The 20553-nt window shown below is 34.7% G+C and overlaps 1 protein-coding gene across 1 annotated transcript in view; it reads left to right on the top strand.

The window, feature by feature from the left end:
- The window catches only part of LOC124994178 (uncharacterized), a 72389-nt gene that overhangs the window by 18972 nt on the left and 32864 nt on the right, over nt 1-20553 (top strand). Inside the window, exons 2-3 of the mRNA XM_047565991.1 lie at nt 3983-4077; nt 7822-7920. Of these exons, the coding sequence (XP_047421947.1) occupies nt 3983-4077; nt 7822-7920 (194 nt within the window). The remainder of the gene's footprint in view (nt 1-3982; nt 4078-7821; nt 7921-20553) is intronic.

A 20553-nucleotide genomic window follows, 5' to 3' on the forward strand; every position in this document is an offset into this window, starting at 1 on the left:
AAAAATGGATCAAATGGTATGTTTTTAGAAGAATTTCAATTCCAAATGAATTGACATGCTTGGAAAATCCCAACACTATAGAAATTTGTATATGTCTTTTGTCAGTTTTTTCCCCTAAAACCCATTATGCATTTCTACCTTCTGGCTGGAAAGTCTCATCTCTATGTAAATTTTACTTTTACTCCTTAGATGGATGATAATTATCTTTCCTGACATTCTTAATACATTTTTAAATGAAATACTTGGCAATTTATCTGGTATTTCCCCTCTAGTTGTTACATATCTATTGGAAGGACAGAATAATCTTTAGGTCCATGGGCTCAGGAGTTGAACTGGTGACTTTAAATCTTTAATAACAATATAACCTCAGCCAAGCTTCTTAATTCCTTTAGGCATCGGTTTCCTCATCTATATCTGAGGACAAACAAAAGAAATAAAGGAAGAAAGAAAGAAAGAAACAAACAAACAAACTTACCCAACAAGTCAGTGGAGAAGATTAAACAAACTAATGTATGAAAGATGCTTACAACACTTAGAGCATATTGCAAGTACTTTATAAACTTTGGTTCTCATCATCTATCTAGTATAGCTTTTTGTTTTTAAATGAATCAGAATTTCTCTTTCTCCCTCTCTCCTCTCCACTTTGAGGATAAAATTCTACTGATCAGAATGGTAAGTGCCTAGATCACTGTTCTCCATCATTTCCAAATAATTCTGTGGAAACCAAAAGCACATTTCCATAGTTTAAAACATGTCCAGTAAAATAAGTGTGGTCCTTCTTCACAGTAGCTAATTGTTCACTCCCAATTTCCTTTCTTTTCAAATGGTATAATATTCCATTAGAAGAAGATATAAAATCAGCATGTTTTCAAACTTTTCAGTTTTTGAATGGAACATCCATGGCTCCCTAGAGATGCCTTGCCAGTGTACTCCAGCGGTAGTTTCTGTCCCATTATAAACAAACAGAAAAGCAGTAATTTCAAAAATTTCATCAGCCACTCTGCCACATAAATGATGATTAATATGGGAAGACAAACCTTTCCCACCTCACCATGGCCTGTGCACAAAAGCTGCCTTGTACCCATCAGTCCCCCGATATCAGCTGCCTCAGCTTTTCTTTTAGAACCAGAAAGCAGATTCCTCAAATCTGTTAATGACTGAAAATCCTATTTCCTATTCAGACACAGAAAGACTGCATTTGCTCTTAAATATCTCAATTCCACTCAAGGTAAAATGAATCGACACATCCTACCGCACAATTGGTTCAAAGTTTCTTATCCCCTTTCACTTCCTTGTGATTTTTTTCAGTCATCAGCATAGCTCTACTGATTTTGAAAGCTTCAAATTGCTCACACTCTGTCTTTAATCCCCGTGTTTTTCTTCAAGCTATTTATTATATGCCATCCTGGAACAGAAAAATCCCAATAAAGAAGTTTCCCTCAAGCACTCACATCTTTTTCCATCTTTCACTTTTTTCTTGTTGCTATTTTGCTTTAAAATCAAAAATTTCATGAGAATTTCCCAGAGATTAGGATTAATATCCTATTTTTTCAATCAATAAATGCAAACACAGATGCAATCAATGATTTTATAGACAGCTTTGATAAAATGCTTTTGAACGAATTTCGGTTTTCACAATCTTTTCTTTCTGTTTCTTAACCCTCTTTGGCAGGCCTTTAACCATCTTTATAATTGTTTGAATGAATCAGATACTGATACCAATAAATTAAATTAAAAAAAGGCTTTCCTAAATTTGTCATGCAGCATTGTCAGCTGAAGACAATCCTGACCTGAAACCCCGCTTTGGCACTTTTCTTTTGGCAATAACTGCCAAATGGATGATGATTTAATAATCCTACTCTTGGCATGGGGAGTTGTACAAATGGACATTTGGATGAGACTAGCAAACTCATTATTCACATTGACCTAAAAAGTGATCCCTTGAATTCTAGCACTGAAAGGTTAATGGCATAATTCACTAGACTCCTCTGAATTTTAGTTAAATATAAAAAAGATTTTAAATTTCAATATGAACATGAGATTTCTGGATTTCTAGGTTGATCATCAGATATGACATCAAATTTAAATCCTATACATAGTAAATGATGAACTCTGACAATGGTCCTCATTTTTATTGATGAATTTCATTCTGTGAACATTTCTGGGAATGCATTTCAAATTATTCTTATACTTCTTTAACAGAATAATGTCATCCACTATTTGTTGATGACCTCTGTACTGTATTCCAAGAGACAAACTCTCAGAATGATTTGGATAGCTATTTTCTCAGTATGCAAAGGGGACAAGCTTGCATTTTCAACCCATGGAAGATTCTTTTTATACATTTATGTATTTCATGTTTCCTTTCATTCTGTTGTGCTTGATTTCTTTAGATCTTAAAGGGGGAGTGATGATTAATACTATCTACCACAAAATTTTTAGTTTATCTAAACTTTTTTCTTTAATTGTCAAAAGAACTGGTCTCTGGGAATAATATTACCTAGTATCAAACTAAGTAATGTTGATAATAGAAAATGTGTTGTAATAGCACATAACTACATGGCACTTATTCTATTCCAAGCTCTGTGTTAAGTGTTTTACACATATTGACTCAATCCACATGACAATGTTATAAGTGGGTGTTTTAGTCAGCTTTCTTGCTGCTGAGACCAAAAAGACCTGACAAGAACAATGTAGTATAGGAAACGTTTATTTGGGGCTCATGGTTTTAGAGGACTCAGTCCCTAGATAGTCAAATCCATTGTTCTTGGCCTAAGGTCAGGCAGAACATCATGGTGGAAGAGCATGAAGGACATGGCCACCAGAAGCAGACAGAGCATTTGTCACCAGGGACAAGATATATACAGCCTAAAATCACTATCCTAGTGATATACCTCCTTCTGCCACACCCTACCTACTTAACAGTTAATTCCTATCAATGGACTAGTTCACTGATTAGGTTAAAGCTCCCATAATCTGATCATTTCACCTCTGAAATTTCTTGCACTGTTTCACACATGAGTTTGGAGGGGACACCTCATATCTCCTAACAGTAGGTATTACTACTACCTGTCTTATAGGTGATGAAACCAAGACACAGAGAAGATAAAAAAGTGGCCAAGACAGGATTCAAAACTGGCTGCTCAAAGTCAGAAATAAGTGTACAATTTGTTTTAGGTAAAATCATTTATTATCTCCAGATCTACATATGTAATGAAGCCTAATACTTCCAACATGCAAAATTTTTTCACTTAAATAAGACCTTACACAAGTATGACATACAGACTATTATGAGATGCCCGAGTATGATGTTAAACATTGCAATTTTGAAAAAATTAAGAAAAATTGCAATTTTGTTCTCTTTCTGATATAAGTAAAAGAAAAAGAAAGCAAAGGGAAGAACTTTTAAGAAGTAATTTATTGAGTGCTTAAGAGTACAAAGAATACAGTAAAAGAAGTAGCCTAGTGTAACTTGCAAGGAGGGTTATACTTTTTAGTATGTTTATTGTTGGGTATATTCTCCAATGTTCCATCTGTAGCAGAATCAAATACAATGTAATAGCCTTTCATGACTAAATTTTTCAGATGAATCAGTGTGCTAGTTTCTGTGTCATTGTATATTTACATTATAAATATATATGTATATATATATATATATATAAACTTATCCTGATTATTCTTTTCCTCAAAGATTGTCATAAATTATATTTCTTTTTATAATTTTCTTATAAGCAAATGTTCTAGAAGGCATTTATTCCATGTGATTAGGTTTGCTCCTATTTATAATTCTAAACTCAAAATTCTCAGTATAATCCTAAATTATCAAGCCTGATTACACTGTGTATACTAAAGATTTAACTTTTTTCTATGACAAGTATGTTTTAAAAATGTATATTCCATATACTTTAATGTAGAAAATGCATCATATTCTGAAACAAAAGTTTGAAAAACGATGTCACTGTCTATATTTTTATTTTAACAGCATCTTTTAACCTGGCCAGTGAGCAGAGAGATACAGAAACAATTAACAGCAGAAAGAAACAGACAGAATCTGAATTCAAAGACTTAAAACAGCAGGTAAGGATGGATTCATGGTTTACCAAGTCTAGACCCTGCAGTGAGAGAAAAGTCATGATTTAAAAGAAGTAGATGCTTTATTTTATAGAAATGATAAATTAAAACCACAGTATTTTTTAATTAATGATGAAGATGTACTAAATTAATTTATTCAGGAGAATCAGCTGGTATGATTTTAGTCTCCATTTTCCTCCCTCTTAGAAGCATGAAAATTCAATTCTTTTTTACCCCGCTGATTTTTTGACATTTTCCATTTGGCAAAAAAGAAATTTCTCTCCCTCTCTGGTGTTTCTAATGGACCTGAAACCCATGTGATTAACATGGTTTCCTTCTGCTTGCGAGACTTGGCATCAATATCATTGCAGAAATAATGTGTGTATCTCCTGAGATCAAGTGCTAATTTCTGAGAGTTCTAGTTTAAAAAGCTATTACAAATGACTGCCTTTACTGGGCATGAGATTTAAAAGGGAAAGAAAATATTTTTGGTGTTTGGATTTTTCCCTTTAAATTATTGAGGTAGAATTAAAATTATGTTATAAGAATATCATGATAAAGTTATAGACTTCTTCCTCTTTGCAGGGCACTACTCCTCCTAACTTAGCACCAATAGGCAAACTTAAAAGTTTCTAAGCTTGCTGCATATTTATATATAATCATTGGTAAAATCAATAATTTCAGATAAATGAAATATGCAAAATATTTCATTTTGGTAATATCCTTTACTGAGCCAAGGCAGTCCCTCTTGTTTGACATTTCAGTCTTACCAAAAATCAATTGAATGACAGAAGCTTAAAATCAGTTCTCAGAGGGAATCTTTTTTTTTCTTTTAATTCTCACTACCAATTTATCAGTAAATAAAAATATGCCTAGAACCTGATCACTTCTCACTACAGACACTCTTGTTCAGGTCCTATCCCCTCTTACCTTGAAATCCCCAAATCTCATTGGTCTCCCTTTTGCACTACTGTATCCTTACAGAATAGTCCTTTAAGAACCTAGGTCAACTCATGCCAATGCTCTGTGCAAGAAGACTTCCCAAAATCTTCCCATTTCACATCTAATAACAGCTTAAGGACTTCCAAGTCCACAAGGCCCTTCATGATGGCTGCCTCCTCAAATCTCATATCCCGCTGCGTTCCCTAAGTTCCTGCAGCTTCTTGCTCCATCATAAACATTCCAGGTGTGCTCTCTCCTTAACATTCTCACACTATCTATGCCTGAGTTCTTCCCAGATATCTGTACCATCTCCCTCACTGATTTTGTCTTTCTGAAATGCCTGTTCTTCTTTTCTTTTTTCTATAACACATATTTTGAATTATATATATATGTATATATATATATATATATATACATATATATATAATTTTCTTGTTTATTCTCTATTATCTTCCCCTTTTAGAATATGAGTTCCATGAGGTCAGGAACCATTGTTCATTGATTTATTTCAAGGGCCTGACTCAGTGAGTGGTATATATTAGATGTCACAAATAATTATTGAATGAATCAGTGACCAAATAAATACAAAGGCTATCCTACAGGATGACACTTTCTAATGGCAATTCATAATTTCTTATAGAATATGATATCTGGTTTGTGTTGGACTAGTTTTATATGAACAATGTTGTGTTCTGAGTGCTTTAACATTTCTGCAGCCTCCCCAGTCCCTTAAGTTTTTTCATGCAGGGAGAGAGACATATAAAGCACAATAATCTACTTCAATATGAAGAATATTCCCATTAAACTGTTTCTTGATCCCTAAAATTATTGCCCTTTCTTCCATGTAAGTGCAACTTTCTACTTTATCTTCATATTTACCTTATAAAACACACCCATTCCATTTTATGTCAAGCAAATTCCTGGTCTTCACATTATTCTTCATCAGGATATTGACATATCTAAATCCTTAAGCAGAACTTTAAATAATTTTCAAATCTGTCATTTTACCAATTAATGTTGTCTGATAATATAATCTCACTTGATTCAAAATAATTTGAGAGAAATTAATAACTTCAAATACAAATAAGTTCTCTTTCCCAATGACAAGAGTGTGTTTTAGTTAGTTTTCTCACTGCTGTGACTAAAGGACCTGACCAGAACAACTGTAGAAGAGGAAAGGTTTATATCAGGGTTCAGGTTTCAGAGGTCTTGGTCTATAGAAGGGTGGCTCCATTCCCCAGGCCTAGAGGTAAGACTGAACATCATGGCAGAGGAAAGCAGCTCATGTCATGAGCAGGAAGCAGAGAGAGACTCTGCTGGCCAGATACAAGAACACACCTAAAACCAAGCCCCAATTCCCACCTCCTCCAGCCACACCCTACCACTTTAGTTACCACTCGGTTAATCACTATCAGGGGATTAAATCACTGATTGGGTTAAGACTCTTTCATTTCTCCTCTGAACCTTCTTGCATTGTCTCACATATGAGCTTTTGGGGGACACCTCACATCTAAACCATAACATGTGATTCCTTTGGGTTAACTGTTTGATTTTTTATTTTATTAATTTAATAAACAATTTTCAGTGTCAGGCACTATCCTAGACAATGGGGTTCATCAGTGAAAAAAACCAAAGACCCCCATATTTGTGGAGTTCAGTTTAGTCTTCTAATTTAGTGACTGGCTCAACCATTCTTTTCATCCAAATGCCTAAAAATTTCTAGCACATCTGGTGCTGATTAGATGCATAATTAAAGGTGGGTAGACACATTTTAAATAATAGAAAAATGCAAAAGTTGACCTCTTGCTAATGAACATACTTGCTCTCTGTGGTTGCTTTTGTCCCAGGAGTACAAAGCTTGTTGTTGTTAGAGATTTCAGATCTGGGCACATCTTTACTCCATCATGTCCTGGGTGACACTGGAAACACTTCTCAATTCTGCACCTATCACAGTTCCTGTATCCTCAGAATAATATACAGATTAAAATCCCATCAAGCATCTACCACATTGTTAGACAAAAGTGAGTGGTCACCAATACACAGTTGTTATTAGGTTGTATAAAGCAAAGAAAAAAGAATTCCAATATTTTCTGTCAGTAACATCAGTGAATTGAAAAAGTAATTCTTAACATTAAAAAAAAAAATCCCAGCAAAAATATTTTACCAGTGAAGAAAACTACCTGGTAATTCTTGATAATAAAAGCCCTTAGTAAAAATACTTCACTAGTGGAAGAAATAACACATCTCTCATATAGGTGTTCTCTTTGTAGTGGATAAACTCATATCTCTTCTACCCTGGTAAGAATGTACGAGCAACCCAGATTAGGGAAAAACCCTTGCTGTGTTCCCATACTACCTAATCTGTCCTCTTCCCAACACGGTTCACACTCATGATTGCATGATTCATATCTGATGCCACATTTCACTCCAGTCTGCCAGACAGCAGGAAAGGTCATAGCCTGCTGGCCACTAAATCCTCAGCACATAATGTAGACCCTGGGACACAGGAGGTACCAGACAAATATCTTCTTAATCACAATGCAATAGTAATAAATTTTCATTTGACTCACAAAGGCTTATTTACATTTTATAGTATAGCCTAAGTCATCTACAGTCTTCTATAAGAATTAAGAAAAAATATAAAGTACATTATGGAAATCTATTCAGGAAAAACAATAATCATTTGGGTACAAATTTCCTAAAACTCAAAGCAGACCATTTGTTATGGCTTTAATTTTTTTCAATTAATTTGTTATATCTATTGCGATTTTTGTCCATTTGTTTTATTCCTCTTGTTTTGTTTCTCAGGGACTTGCCTCCATAGAAACTATTATTTCCAAGAATACTGAAGAGCAGTCCACATCAGCTAAGAAAAACGAAACTGACATTCCTAAAGACAAAAATAAGGTACTGTAATATAGGAAAAGGTTCAGAAAAAAGAGATGCTGCCCCAGTCCTTCCTTGTGCCACTGTTGGTGGACATTTGTTAGGTTAGGTTCAGAATTCTCAGGAGCACACAACTGTGAGAAGGTGATCTAGGTTCCTATTTCAGAACCCTCTGATTCAAGTCATGAGCTTTTGACAGCTGTTTAACTGCTATTTATTCTTGAATACTCTTCATGTGATCCTTGTCCCGAGTTCACATAGGAACAGTTAGATAAATATATATATATATATATGTATATATATATATATATATATGCACACATACACAATATATACCTATATGTATATGTGTGTGCATATAAATACACACAAACATGCACATATACACACATATGTACACATAACATACATGCATATACATACACAATCATACACACATAATACATGTATAAACACATTTATTTACATATATATGTACATTACAAAAGTAGAAAAGTAAACCCATGAAATAATCACAAATCAAACAACTGATTTAATTTTTCAAATTCATTTGTCTGTAAAGATGTCATAAAGAACTGTTTCATAATAACAACCTAGTTTCAAAGAGCAATTTCTTTCTATAAAGAGTAATGTAGGGACATGCACCACCTTATAGTTAGGGAGAAAAAAATATCCTGGAATATTGTAAGGCATCATTTAGCAGAGAACATTGCCCAAGACTTTCTAAGACATTGAAAAAATAAAATAGCATTAGTAGAAATAACTATTAGCAGTAAACATCTGGGGAATGTTTCCATATTGTTTTCAATATCCTTGCAGCAGGTATACAACCAAGGAATTGGTATATATAAACTAAAATAAGTAAATTTATATGTTCAGTGCTGTAACTGACACACTAATAAAAATGCTAGATTAAGTTTAAAGCAGGAAAAGCTCCTAGCTATATATTATTTAGTGGGTGGTGTGAAAAGTATTAGGAAAAATGGGCTATTTAATTTTATAAAGTCTCTAGTTTTAAGGAGCTCACAATAATTTTCAAATTATAATTCTAGACCTTATCAGACTTAAGAATATAGAAGAGGGGTATTATGTTAGATTATTTACCATTCTCTTGAAGAATAAATTGAAACACAAGCAGGTGACATTCAAAATGACTCTAATTGCCAGCACAGTCAGGAGCAAGAAAGAAGCTCTCTTTTACAAAACGTCCCTAAGTCTCCACCCATCACATGCACACATCAAAAACTTACCAGTAGACTACTATATCAGGAGCTCCTTACTGTTGGAAATAGATTTAAATGGCTTTATCAAACAAAGATAGCTTAAAATTTTAGTGATAGTGTTCAAGTGACATCAAATGTATGAGCAAAAGAAAACTAAGGGAAATGGTAGAAGCATGGAGATATAAGGAAAGTAGATAATGGTTTTAAAAATAGTACTGCTCCCATTTTTCAAAGTAAATTTCCATTTCCTTTGGACTGTCCTATTGCTTCCTTAACCCTCAACGTGAGGATTACTAGTCTACAACACATTGCTGCAAGTAAATGTTGAAAATTAATTCCTGTAGACATCTTAGCACAATTATAAAGGCAAAAGATTCTCAAATTATGCTCTTTGCTCACTTCCTTGCTCAGCTTTTTAATAGTACTGCTGGTTTTAATCTTCTTTTCCCACATAACATTTCATAAATCAACTGAGTACATTCAGTACATTTAGGTAGGATATGAGAGAGAGTGTGTGTGTGTGTGTGTGTGTTTGTGTGTGTGTGTGTGTGTGTGTGTGTTTGTGTGTGTTTCCAAAGCAACCCAATGCTAACCTTGGTTGTCCTAATGTTCTTTCATTCAATGTACTTTGGATAAAAACAATTGCAAAACACAAATGTGGATTGCCAGCAAAAGTGACCTTTCTTTAATATTAGATTGCAAACTTGTTTCTATAAAAATGAAGGTTACCTTTGAGCACTAGTTTCTCTCAACCTTCCTCAGTAGAGTCAGAAGCTTCCCTAGCTTACTGCTGGTCAAGACTTAAAATTTAATTAGATGTTTATAGGGATAGATTCAAGAATCTCTCTATTGATACAAATTGTCCTTATGCAGTTTTTGGTTGTAGTTCTCATTGAAGAAAACAAGGTGCCAACAAAATAAGCAGTAAAGGGTATTCATGGGGAAGGAGGTCTTTCGACATAGACGTGAAATGTTCTGCTTTGTCAGTTCCTGTGGCCTGGCTGACTATTTTTAGAATCAGGTGGTATCAACCCTCGATGTGTCAGAGAGCTCTAAGCAGGGTCGATGCCTGGTGGAGATTGCTGACAGCAGCTCCAGCCAGGTTACTGCTTCACAGTACCCCCTGCCAGCTGCGTGACCATCTTCCTGCCAGCCACACGCTCACCACAGCTGCCTCCTGGTGCTCCCAGCTGCCTCAAGACAGCCCCTGCCAGTCACACCCTGGGACTCTGCCAGCTCCACAGCGGTCGCAACCTGCCACACGGCAGCCCCTGTACCCCGTGCATCAGTCCGGCGGTCGCACGGAGAAAACTCCTTCAGTGGGCTGCCTAAAATTAACTTTTCCACAGAGCCTTTTTCCCTAGAGCTCAGTGTTTGTATGAAGTGTGGGTTAATGTTCTTCTTCTAGACGGTTTGCATATTTTATGTGAAGAGATTCTTGGGCTAGCATGCTCTCACAATTACAGATTTGCTTCTCATGCATTTGACTACTATTTTCTTGTACCATCGAATGAAAACAACTAAATCTGAACTTTGAAATTCAGATTCAAATAAAGTATAGGACATATAAATGATCTCCTAAAATATAGAAAAAGATATAAATTAGCAAGAGAAGTGTCAGAATGCATAACTTCTAAAGTTTTCAGATTTCCAGAATATACCAGTTTGGGCAGGGGTCTCAAGGTCTTGATTAATCAACTGCTACCCCCCCCCAAAAAAAAAAAAAACTATAAGATAATCAACAAATTGCAATCAAATAGCTGTTGTGCTATATAAGATAATATAGATGGAGAGAAATGTGAAAATGCTTAAGATGGCTTTCATTTCTAAGTATTATGCAATTTAATTTGTGATTGAAGTAAGAAGCATTTGCAATAACATGTTATAGAACACTATAACACCAAAAAATAAGTACATGTTGGATTGTACATGGTATACCACAGTTTATGTGTATGTGTAATGCTAAGGGTTGAGGGGAAGGAAAGAATAGTTGCTGCATTGAGTAGTAAAAAGCTTCCATAGTAGGTGGATCTTAAATTAAGCTAACTTAACTCCAGTTAGGAATTTTTTAGAAGAAAAGTGCCATGTCTAGATTTTGAATCCTCTGGAATATCCAAGTTAAGGAAACTGGGTTTTACCTTGTCAATTCACAAGAAATGATTGGAAATGTTTGGGAAGAAGAGTGACACGATAGTTTTTGGAGTAGGTTGAACAGTACATATATGCCTTTTTAGTGGGGGCAGTAGAGGTAGATCAAAATTGTTCGGACATCACATCATTGTCTTAAGTTTCAACTTAAAATAAAAGACAAGGTGAAGAGGAAAAAAACAAAATAGGTTTGGATTGGTTTGGTTTGGTCTTCCGTGTAACCCCTGCTCTATCATTTGCTTAGCCTATTTTCTTAAGCAAAGTAGTGAAAAGGACACACACACACGCATACTCACACACACACAAACACACACACAAAGAAAAAAGATAAGGCAATGGGAAAAGGGAGGAGAAAAAACAGGAAATCAGGAAGAATCATAGAGCATCTTGAAATTTTCTTTAACAGAAAAAGCAACAATATTATCTTGGAAAGCTCTTAAATAAATCTGCATGACTCTTGTACCTAGGTGCCAGCTACTAAAGCAATTCTGAAAAAGTTGCACCCAATCTATTTATGTTTCAACACAATATAACTAGACTTCTATATTTTCTTTCTTTTTCTCCTCAATTAGCTGTTATTTACATTTTCTTTAAAAATATTTTGTTTCTGGGCCTCACATGAATTCTGGCTATTTGTAGCTTTAATTCATTATTTTAAGTTAGAGATATCAGAGTATATCCATTTAGTTGTGTTGCATTCTACAGAAGAATTGTATTTCCTGTTAAACTTTAGCTAATACAACTGAAATGCTAAACATATTCCTTCACAAAACGCAAGTACAATGTACTACTCCTTTTGTGATCTTCACAGCTGGGATATATTAATTTCCAGCCCACACTCTGAACCTCCCTATTTCCACAGAAGAGAATATAGGGATCCTAGCTTAGAACTGGAGTCAGCAAAATATTCTTTTTTGTTGATTATGGAGAATGCTATGCAAAGTCCGCTGCCATGATCCAAACCCCAGAAGAAATGGTCATCTATGTTGGTTTCTAGCATCCATGTTGAATACTAAGCCTAGTATCTCTCTGCTTTCTTCTTGGCAACCATTAACTTTTAAAAATATACAAAAGAGTCATTTACATGTACCAGGTCCTCTGCCAGCAACCTGAATTTTAATCTTTGAACTTGCATTGATTATCTTTTCTGGCCTTTGCTTAGGAAGACATACTCATCTTGGATTCTCTTCTACGAGCAAAACTCAAATTCCTAGAGGGGCCTGAAAAGGTAATATAAATGAATGACAGGTGTAAGAAAAATAAGGTGTGACAGGGACTATGTTGATCTGGAGGGCCCATCCCATTTTAAGAAGACTGTAACTAATGTGAAATTCTTAGTAATTGCTTTGCAAAAAACTTAGCCAGTTTTCAAAGACTTTTTACATATTTAAAATATTTAAATTTGAGAAACTAATAAATATTCTAATTATTGTGACGATGAGATGGTAAATCTTTACAACTGTACCTTCAAAACATTCATTCAAATGAACACTCACTTTTTGGATGCAATCAAGTAGGTTTTCTATACTGGAGGTTAGCAAACTTTTTCAATTAAGGGTAAGATGGTAATATTATCTGTTTTTCAGGTTGTGTAACTACTAAGTTCTGCCACTGAAGTGAGAAAGCAGCCATATGTAAAAGAATGACTGAGGTTGTGTTCCAATAAAACTGTATTTTCCAAAAAATTGGGAGAGCAGATTTGGGCTAAGGGTCACAGTTTGCTGACCTTAATGAATAAGTACTTCCATAAAGCTATTGGGAATTTTACAGTGCACAAATGTAAAAGTTCATCTATTCCTCATATCCCAACTTAAGCAGTGCCTGCTAAGGGAGACCTTTCCAAGGACTGGACCAGATTAGGCCCCCAGTGGAGTGTTACATTGTATCTGCGTCTACCCAACTATAATATTCACCAAAACATCACACTATTTTTTTTTACATTAAAATTTTACTCTGCTTTTACTGGAATGTAAGATTTAGGAAAACAATGCTTTTCTGGCCCTAGTACTCCATATCCATGGTGCTTCGATACATAGTAATTACCCAATTAATATTTTCAGTGTCCTTTCTGATCCTCTTTCTAATTAAGATGAAATTTTTTTAGTTTTTGGAGGATTTTTTGTTTGTTTGTTTTTGCTTGTGTTTAAGAAGGAAGGCAGCATAAGATTTTTTTAATTTAAATTAATTTAATTTTTTATTTGTTCTTATTAGTTATACATGACAATAGAATGTATTTCGACACATTATACATATAAGGAGTATAGCTTCCCATTCTTCTGGTTGTACATGATATGGAATTACATTGGTCATGTATTCATATGTGCACCTAGGAAAGTAATGTCTGATTCATTCTCCTATCTTTCCTATTCTCATTTCCCCTCTCTTTCCTTCACTCCCCTTTGTACTTCTAATCTTCCCTAACCCCACCTCCTTATTGTGATTTAACATCCACATATCAGAGAGAACCTTCAGCCTTTGGTTCTTTGGCTTATTTCACTTAGCATGATAGTCTCTAGTTTCATCCATTTACCAGCAAATGCCATGATTTCATTTCTCTTTCTGGCTGAGTAGTATTCCATTGTGTAAATATACCATATTTCTTTATTTATTCATCCGTTGAAGGACACCTAGGCTGATTCTATAGTGTAGCTATTATGAAATGATTTGCTATAAACATTGATGTGACAGTTTCACTGTAGTATGCTGATTTTAAGTCCTTTGGGTATAAATTGAGGAGTAGAATAACTGGGTCAAATGGTGGTTCTATTCCAACTTTTCTGAGGAATTTCCATAATGCTTTCCATAGTGATTGCACCAATTTGCAGTTTTACCAGCAATGTGTGAGTGTACCTTTTTCCAGTATTTAGAGTTACTTGTATTCTTGATGATTGCCATTCTAACTAGAGTGAGATGGAATCTCAGTGTAGTTTTAATTTGCATTTCTCCAACTGCTAGAGATGTTGAACATTTTTTCATATTTTTATAACAAAATTAGTTGTACATGACAGAATATGCATTTATACATCTTCAATAAATGGTGCTAGAAAACTAGAAATCCATATATAGCAAAATGAAATTAAACCCTTATTTCTCACCCTACACAACACTCAACTCAAAGTGAATCAAGGACTTAGGCACTAAAACACAGACTCTGAGCCTAATAGAAGAAAAGGTAGACCCAAAATCTTCATCATGTCAGCTTAGGATCCAACTTCCAATACTCATAACTTCCTCATAGAAATAAATGCATATAATGTCCTTAGAGAAATGCCCAGGGTCCTGAGTACTTAATAAGTAATAGTCAATATGTTCATTCCCTGTGTTTAAAACCATGACTGTCTCCTCCAGCATCCTACTCACTCCACAAAGGGAAGCCTTTGTTCTGACCCTTCACTGGAACTACCTTTATCAAGGTTACCAGTGACCTCCACGGGACATCATCTGCAATCATTTGTTAGCATCCATTCTACCAGATCTCTAAACAACAGTTTGACATAGTTTATCTCTCCCTCCTTCATAAAGAAATTAGTCCAGTTTTAGGATACTTGTTTCTTTTATATCTGATGTCTACTTCACTAGTCACTTTCCCAAGCATCTCTTTCCCACACATTTCGTTGTCTCACCTTCTTGATCTTAGAATACTCCTACGCTCAGAACTTAAACTTCTCTATCTTTACTCACTCACATGCAGGCTTTAAATATTATCCAGATGTTGATGATGTCAAAATTTACACTCCCATAGTAAACTCTCATGTGACCAGTTCCTACTCACCTCTTGACCTCACTATCTAATTACAAATTCATCTCTGCAACTCTTTATATCTCACATAGTCACATACCCAAACTCCCTTCTGCTTCTCCAGTTATCCCCATCTTGTCAAATGATGTCTATTTTACCAGTTACTTAGAACCAAGGTCAAAGCTCACTCTACTGCCCACAGTTCATCCATCTACAAATCATGCTAACTACACCTTTAAGAAATATCAAGGGGGGTATGAAAAATGGTGGAATGAGACAGACATCATTGTCCTATGTACATGTATGATTACACAAATGGTATGAATCTACATTGTGTACAACCATAGAAACGAAATTATATACCCCATTTGTGTACAATGAATCAAAATGCAGTCTGTAAAAAATTAAAAGCTAAATTTAAAAAATTAAACAAAAAAGAAATATCCAGCATTTAAACACTTTTCATCAAATTTATCATTCCCTCTCAATCCCAGCCCTACAGTGTCTCACGTGATTCATTCTGGTAGCTTCAGGACTAGGGCCCTAGTGTTTAATTTTGTACTCTCAATGACTTACTGCACACAGAGGCCTTTGAAATATTTTAAGAGGAAAATCAGGCCATGTTTCTCTTCTGCTAAAACCCTCTGATTTAATTCTTTTAAGATAGGTGATCCAAGTTTTGCAGTACTATTCTGAGCTAAAATGAAATGTGATGAAGAAATAAGGTTCTAATAGTTCAGTTTAGATGACTGACTTTGAAACAATTTCAACAGATGAGTTAAAAAGTATTTAGAGAAAAAACATTTTGAGCTAGATGTATGTTAAGTAGAACTATTACTTATTCAAATGAATTTCAGAATAGAAGGAGAATAATTAAAAATGATACTGAGACCACTGAAAAATACAGAGTAATTCCCAAAATAGTTCAATGGGAATGCTACCCTGAGTGAAATGCAAAAAATGAAATTGCAGAAGAATACATAAAGAAGGGACTAACATTAAAATAAACAACAAAATCAGTCTGTAGTCTTCAGATTAAAGTAAATTGATCTTTCCCAGATTTTGTCATATGTGTGAAATATGTAAACAATATATGTAAACATTAAAACCATAATTTATTAAAACCATAATTCATGAAAATCATATATTTATTGAGAATTCAATTTTGATGAGGAAATTTAATAGTTTAGACAATTTTTGAAAGGTGGAAGGACAGAGTAGTTCATGTGTAAGTTAAAACAGAGCCAGTTGCCCATAGACAGTTGACCATAAGCTGTCCCTTTCAACCTCTCTGACCTCATTTCTTTATACTCTCCCTATCACTCATGGGGCTGTGACCCCAGTTAGTATTCCTTAAAAATACCAACCACACTCCTGCCTGAGGCCTTTGCAGCTGGGAAATTTTTTACCTGGGATTTTCTTCCTCCACCTAACCTCAGCCCCTTCATTTCCTTCATATCACTAAACAAATTTCACACCTTAAAAGTCTTGTGTTTGCCTGGAAAATATATACCCATGATCATATCCTAGCTTCCTTGTTCTGTTTTTTTCTAGAGAATGTCATTATTTGATATATTATATAGTCAATATATTATGTTTCCCATGTATATACTAGAATATAAGAATCATGAAAGAAGAAATTTCATTATTGTTCAATTGTTCCATCTCTAGTGATTTCAATAAACCTGGGCACATTATAGATGCTCAATAATTGTTTGTGGATTAATTTATCTTAATTATTATGGTTTGGATATAAGTTGACCCCCAAAAGCTCACATGTGAAACAATGCAGGAAGGTTCAGAGGAGAAATGATTGGGTTATAAGAGTCTTAACCCAATCAGTGAATTAATCCCTGATGGGATTAATTGAAGTGGTAGGGTGTGGCTGAAGGAGATTGCAATTGGGGCGTGGCTTTGGGGTATATCTTTTGTATCTGGAGAGTGGAGACTCTCTCTCTGCTTCCCAATCACCCTGATGTAAGCTGCTTCCCTCCACCACCTCTCCTGCCATGATGTTCAGTCTCACTTGGAGCCCCAAGGAAAGGAGCTGGCCTTCTGTGGACTAAGACCTCTGAAACTATGAGCCCTCAAATAAACCTTTCCTCCTCTACAGTTGTTCTGGTTGGGTCTTTTTAGTCACAGCAACAAAAAAACTGAATAAAATAGAAATTATCCCGGTTTTTTGTATATTTGCAAATTTTTTTTTCTTTTTTTTTTTTTTTTTGCGGTACTGGGGATTTGAACCCAGGGCCTTGTGCTTGCAAGGCAAGCACTGAACCAACTGAGCCCAATTTGCAAATATTTTCTACAATTCTGTGTCTCTGTGATATTGAATTTTCTAGAAATGTCAGCCACCTTCCCCAGGTGAATTTCCCACCCCCTCCAGGTAGATTTTTAATGGAATCTGGGCACATATAGAGCATGACAGGACCCAAATCTGTTTTTCAAATAATATTAAATTTATATGACAACTGCAGAGTAAAATCAGAATCTGGTTAAGGATGTCAAGACAAAGTGACATACACTAAGGTACTGGATTCTAATCTAGACATAAGGATTGAGGGATTAGAATTTGGAAAGGCAGAGAAAAGATATAAGAAAAAGAGAATATGTGCAAACGCTGGGATATGTCTAACTCTGGCAACATAAACTGGGGTTTTCTTCCATGAATCTGCTCTAGGAGGCGGGGCTAGCATGTCATATCTCATAGTACATGAAGTTATCTCCCAATACCTCTGGGAAGAAACTCTTCGTCACCAACTTTTGTAATCTCAGTGTTTAGTAGAGTACTCTACACATACTATATACCTAATCAGTGTGCAATTTATTAAAATACATGTGAAATTCACAACAGGTGGATGAGTTAAAAGTATGTATCCCTTTAGCAGATAACTCACTTTTCCTTGCATTTCACCCCCTGTTGAAATTTAGACTTCTGATTGCTAGCTAGGCAAACAGAGGAAATAATCTTTGTGTCATCTTTCTTGGGAAAAATTGTGAAAGGCATAATGAACTAGATGTCAAGAAGAAAAGAGGATTATTCTTTGGATTCTCCCTAGTAGTGATGACAACCTTTCAACACTTTACTTATTTAGTATTTTCATTCTCATCATTTCATTTCATTTCTTTCAAAGAACTTCAATAACACCTTTAACTTGAAATGTGTCTTTTTGTCTTCATGCAAACATTACAGGTAGTCTCAAAATTTTTCTTCTATTTCAAAAATCCAAGAAACTTATGGACAACTGGCTCTATTTTAACTTACATATGAGCCACTTTGTCCTGCCACCTTTCAAAAATTATCTAAACTATTCATTTCCCTCATCAAAATTCAGTTCTCAATAAAAATATATGATAATTATGGTTTTAATGTTTACATATGTTTTTTACACATGTCACACATGTGACAAAATCTAGGAAAGATAAATTAACCTTTATCGGAAGGATAGAAACTGATTATGTTGTTTATCTTAATGTAGTCCCTTCTACATGTATTCTTCTGAAATCTAATATTTTGTATCTCACTCAGGATAAAATTCATTGAACTCTTTTGGGGATTACTCTCATTTAGTTCAATGGTCTCAGTATCATTTTTAATAATTCTCCTTATATTCTGGAATGTGTTTGAATAATTGTCATTGTTAACATATATCTAGTTCAAAATGTTGATGTTCTCTAAATACTTTTTAATTGAAATTATTTTCAAAGTCAATTATCTAGACTGGACTGTTAGAACCTTATTTCTTCATCATATTTCATTTTAGATCAGAATAATACTGTAAGACCACCTGTCATAAAAGAATTAAATTTGTATTTATTTCTAATAGTCAAATATGCTTTTGGAAAAACAAATATCTATAAAAAATAATTTTATAGGTAAAATATCTTTATAGATAAAAATGATATTTTTATAGATAAAAACATGTAGCAACTAAAGGCAAAAGCATCTACTGTAATAGTAGAAGTAATAGTAGAAATAACAGTAGTCGCAACAGAGGAAAAATAAGTACTATTTATTGGATAATTGCTATTTTCCAGTTCTTGTGTTAATCTGTTTATGTAATTACGTATAAATAGTCTTCATATCAACCCTGAAGACAGTGACAGTCTCCTCATTTTATAGATTAGAAACAGGTGTAGGATTTAGTAATTTTAAGTAACTTAACCAGGTCTCACTGCTAGCATATTGCAAAGCCTATTCTAATAAGTTCCAAAACTCAAGACCCTCAAAACTGAGCTCTACTTCCTCTCCAAGTTCTCACCACACACAAAGCTTGGTTAATTCTGAGAATATTTGTGATCTAATGTGGCTAGAATATAAGGTAATGGGATATGTTACAGACTGAAGGTTTGTGTCCCCTCAAAATCCATGTGATGAAACCTACTCCCCAGCACGATGGTGTTTGGAGGTGGGGTTTTTGGAAGGTGATTTGGTCATGCGGGTGGAGACATTACGACATTACTGCCCTTACAAAAGAGACCCCAGAGAACTCCCTGTCCCTTCCACCATACAACTTCAGAGAAAAGACTGCCTTCTGTGAATCAGGAGTTGGCTTCTCACCAGCACCAAATCTGCCAAACTTGATCTTGAACTTCCCATTCTTGAGAACTATGAGAAATAAATTTCTGTTTTTATAAGCCAGCTAGTCTATGATCATTTTTATAGCAGCCTGTACAAATTACAACAGGGTGGTATCAGAAAATGAAATGTGGAGCTTCTTATAAAGAACTTCATAAGTCAAGTTATAGAGTTTAACTTGCTTAACTTGATATAAGAGAGACTTAATGGAGTTTTTCAGTCAGAATAGACAAGATTAAATGAGTTTTAGAAACAAAAGTTTGGAGGGAAGGAAGAGGTAAACTTAGAGAGACCCTAGACATAGCAATGCTGATTAGAAGGTCAGTTCTAGAAAATACATAAAAAGATCCTGAAAAAAATCATTGACAGAATGAGATGGGGGAAACTTATTAAGAAGATATTTAAGAAATAGACAAGACTATAGGAATGACTGGATGAGGTGAAGGAAGATGAATAAGAAGAGATAGATGATTCTTGTAGCTTGGGTTCCTGAGCAACAGGTAATGTTATCCACTAAGAATGTGGAGCAGTTGCAGGTCAGAGTCTTTGGGGGACAGGTGGATATACAGAATGGAGTTTAATAATTGTTTAGTTTGTGGTTCCTGTTTCTATATCATAATTATAAGGGATGTTCTGAGAAAGGAAAGCCTAGAACTGGTATGATAAAAAAGATCATGAGTTAAAATAATTTGAAAGATAGACTAGAGGTAATTAAAGTATAAATGGAACATGAAAATCAGGCTATTGAATTGAATACTAGAATTTTCCTGTCTGAACTTCTATCTTGTGTCAAAGGTTTCATAATGATTCTTTGCCCTTCCTCTTAGAAGTAAAAAAGTGATGTGTCTCTTTTCTGTTTTACATAGGATAAAGTACAGAGGATATTAATAAAAATCCAAGAGAGTTGATGCACTGGCCCCTTTGAGCCAGAAATAGTGTGCTTGATGTTGATTGCTAAGTATAAC

The sequence above is a fragment of the Sciurus carolinensis genome, chromosome 10 (assembly GCF_902686445.1).
Source record: "Sciurus carolinensis chromosome 10, mSciCar1.2, whole genome shotgun sequence".
NCBI classification, from domain to species: domain Eukaryota; kingdom Metazoa; phylum Chordata; class Mammalia; order Rodentia; family Sciuridae; genus Sciurus; species Sciurus carolinensis.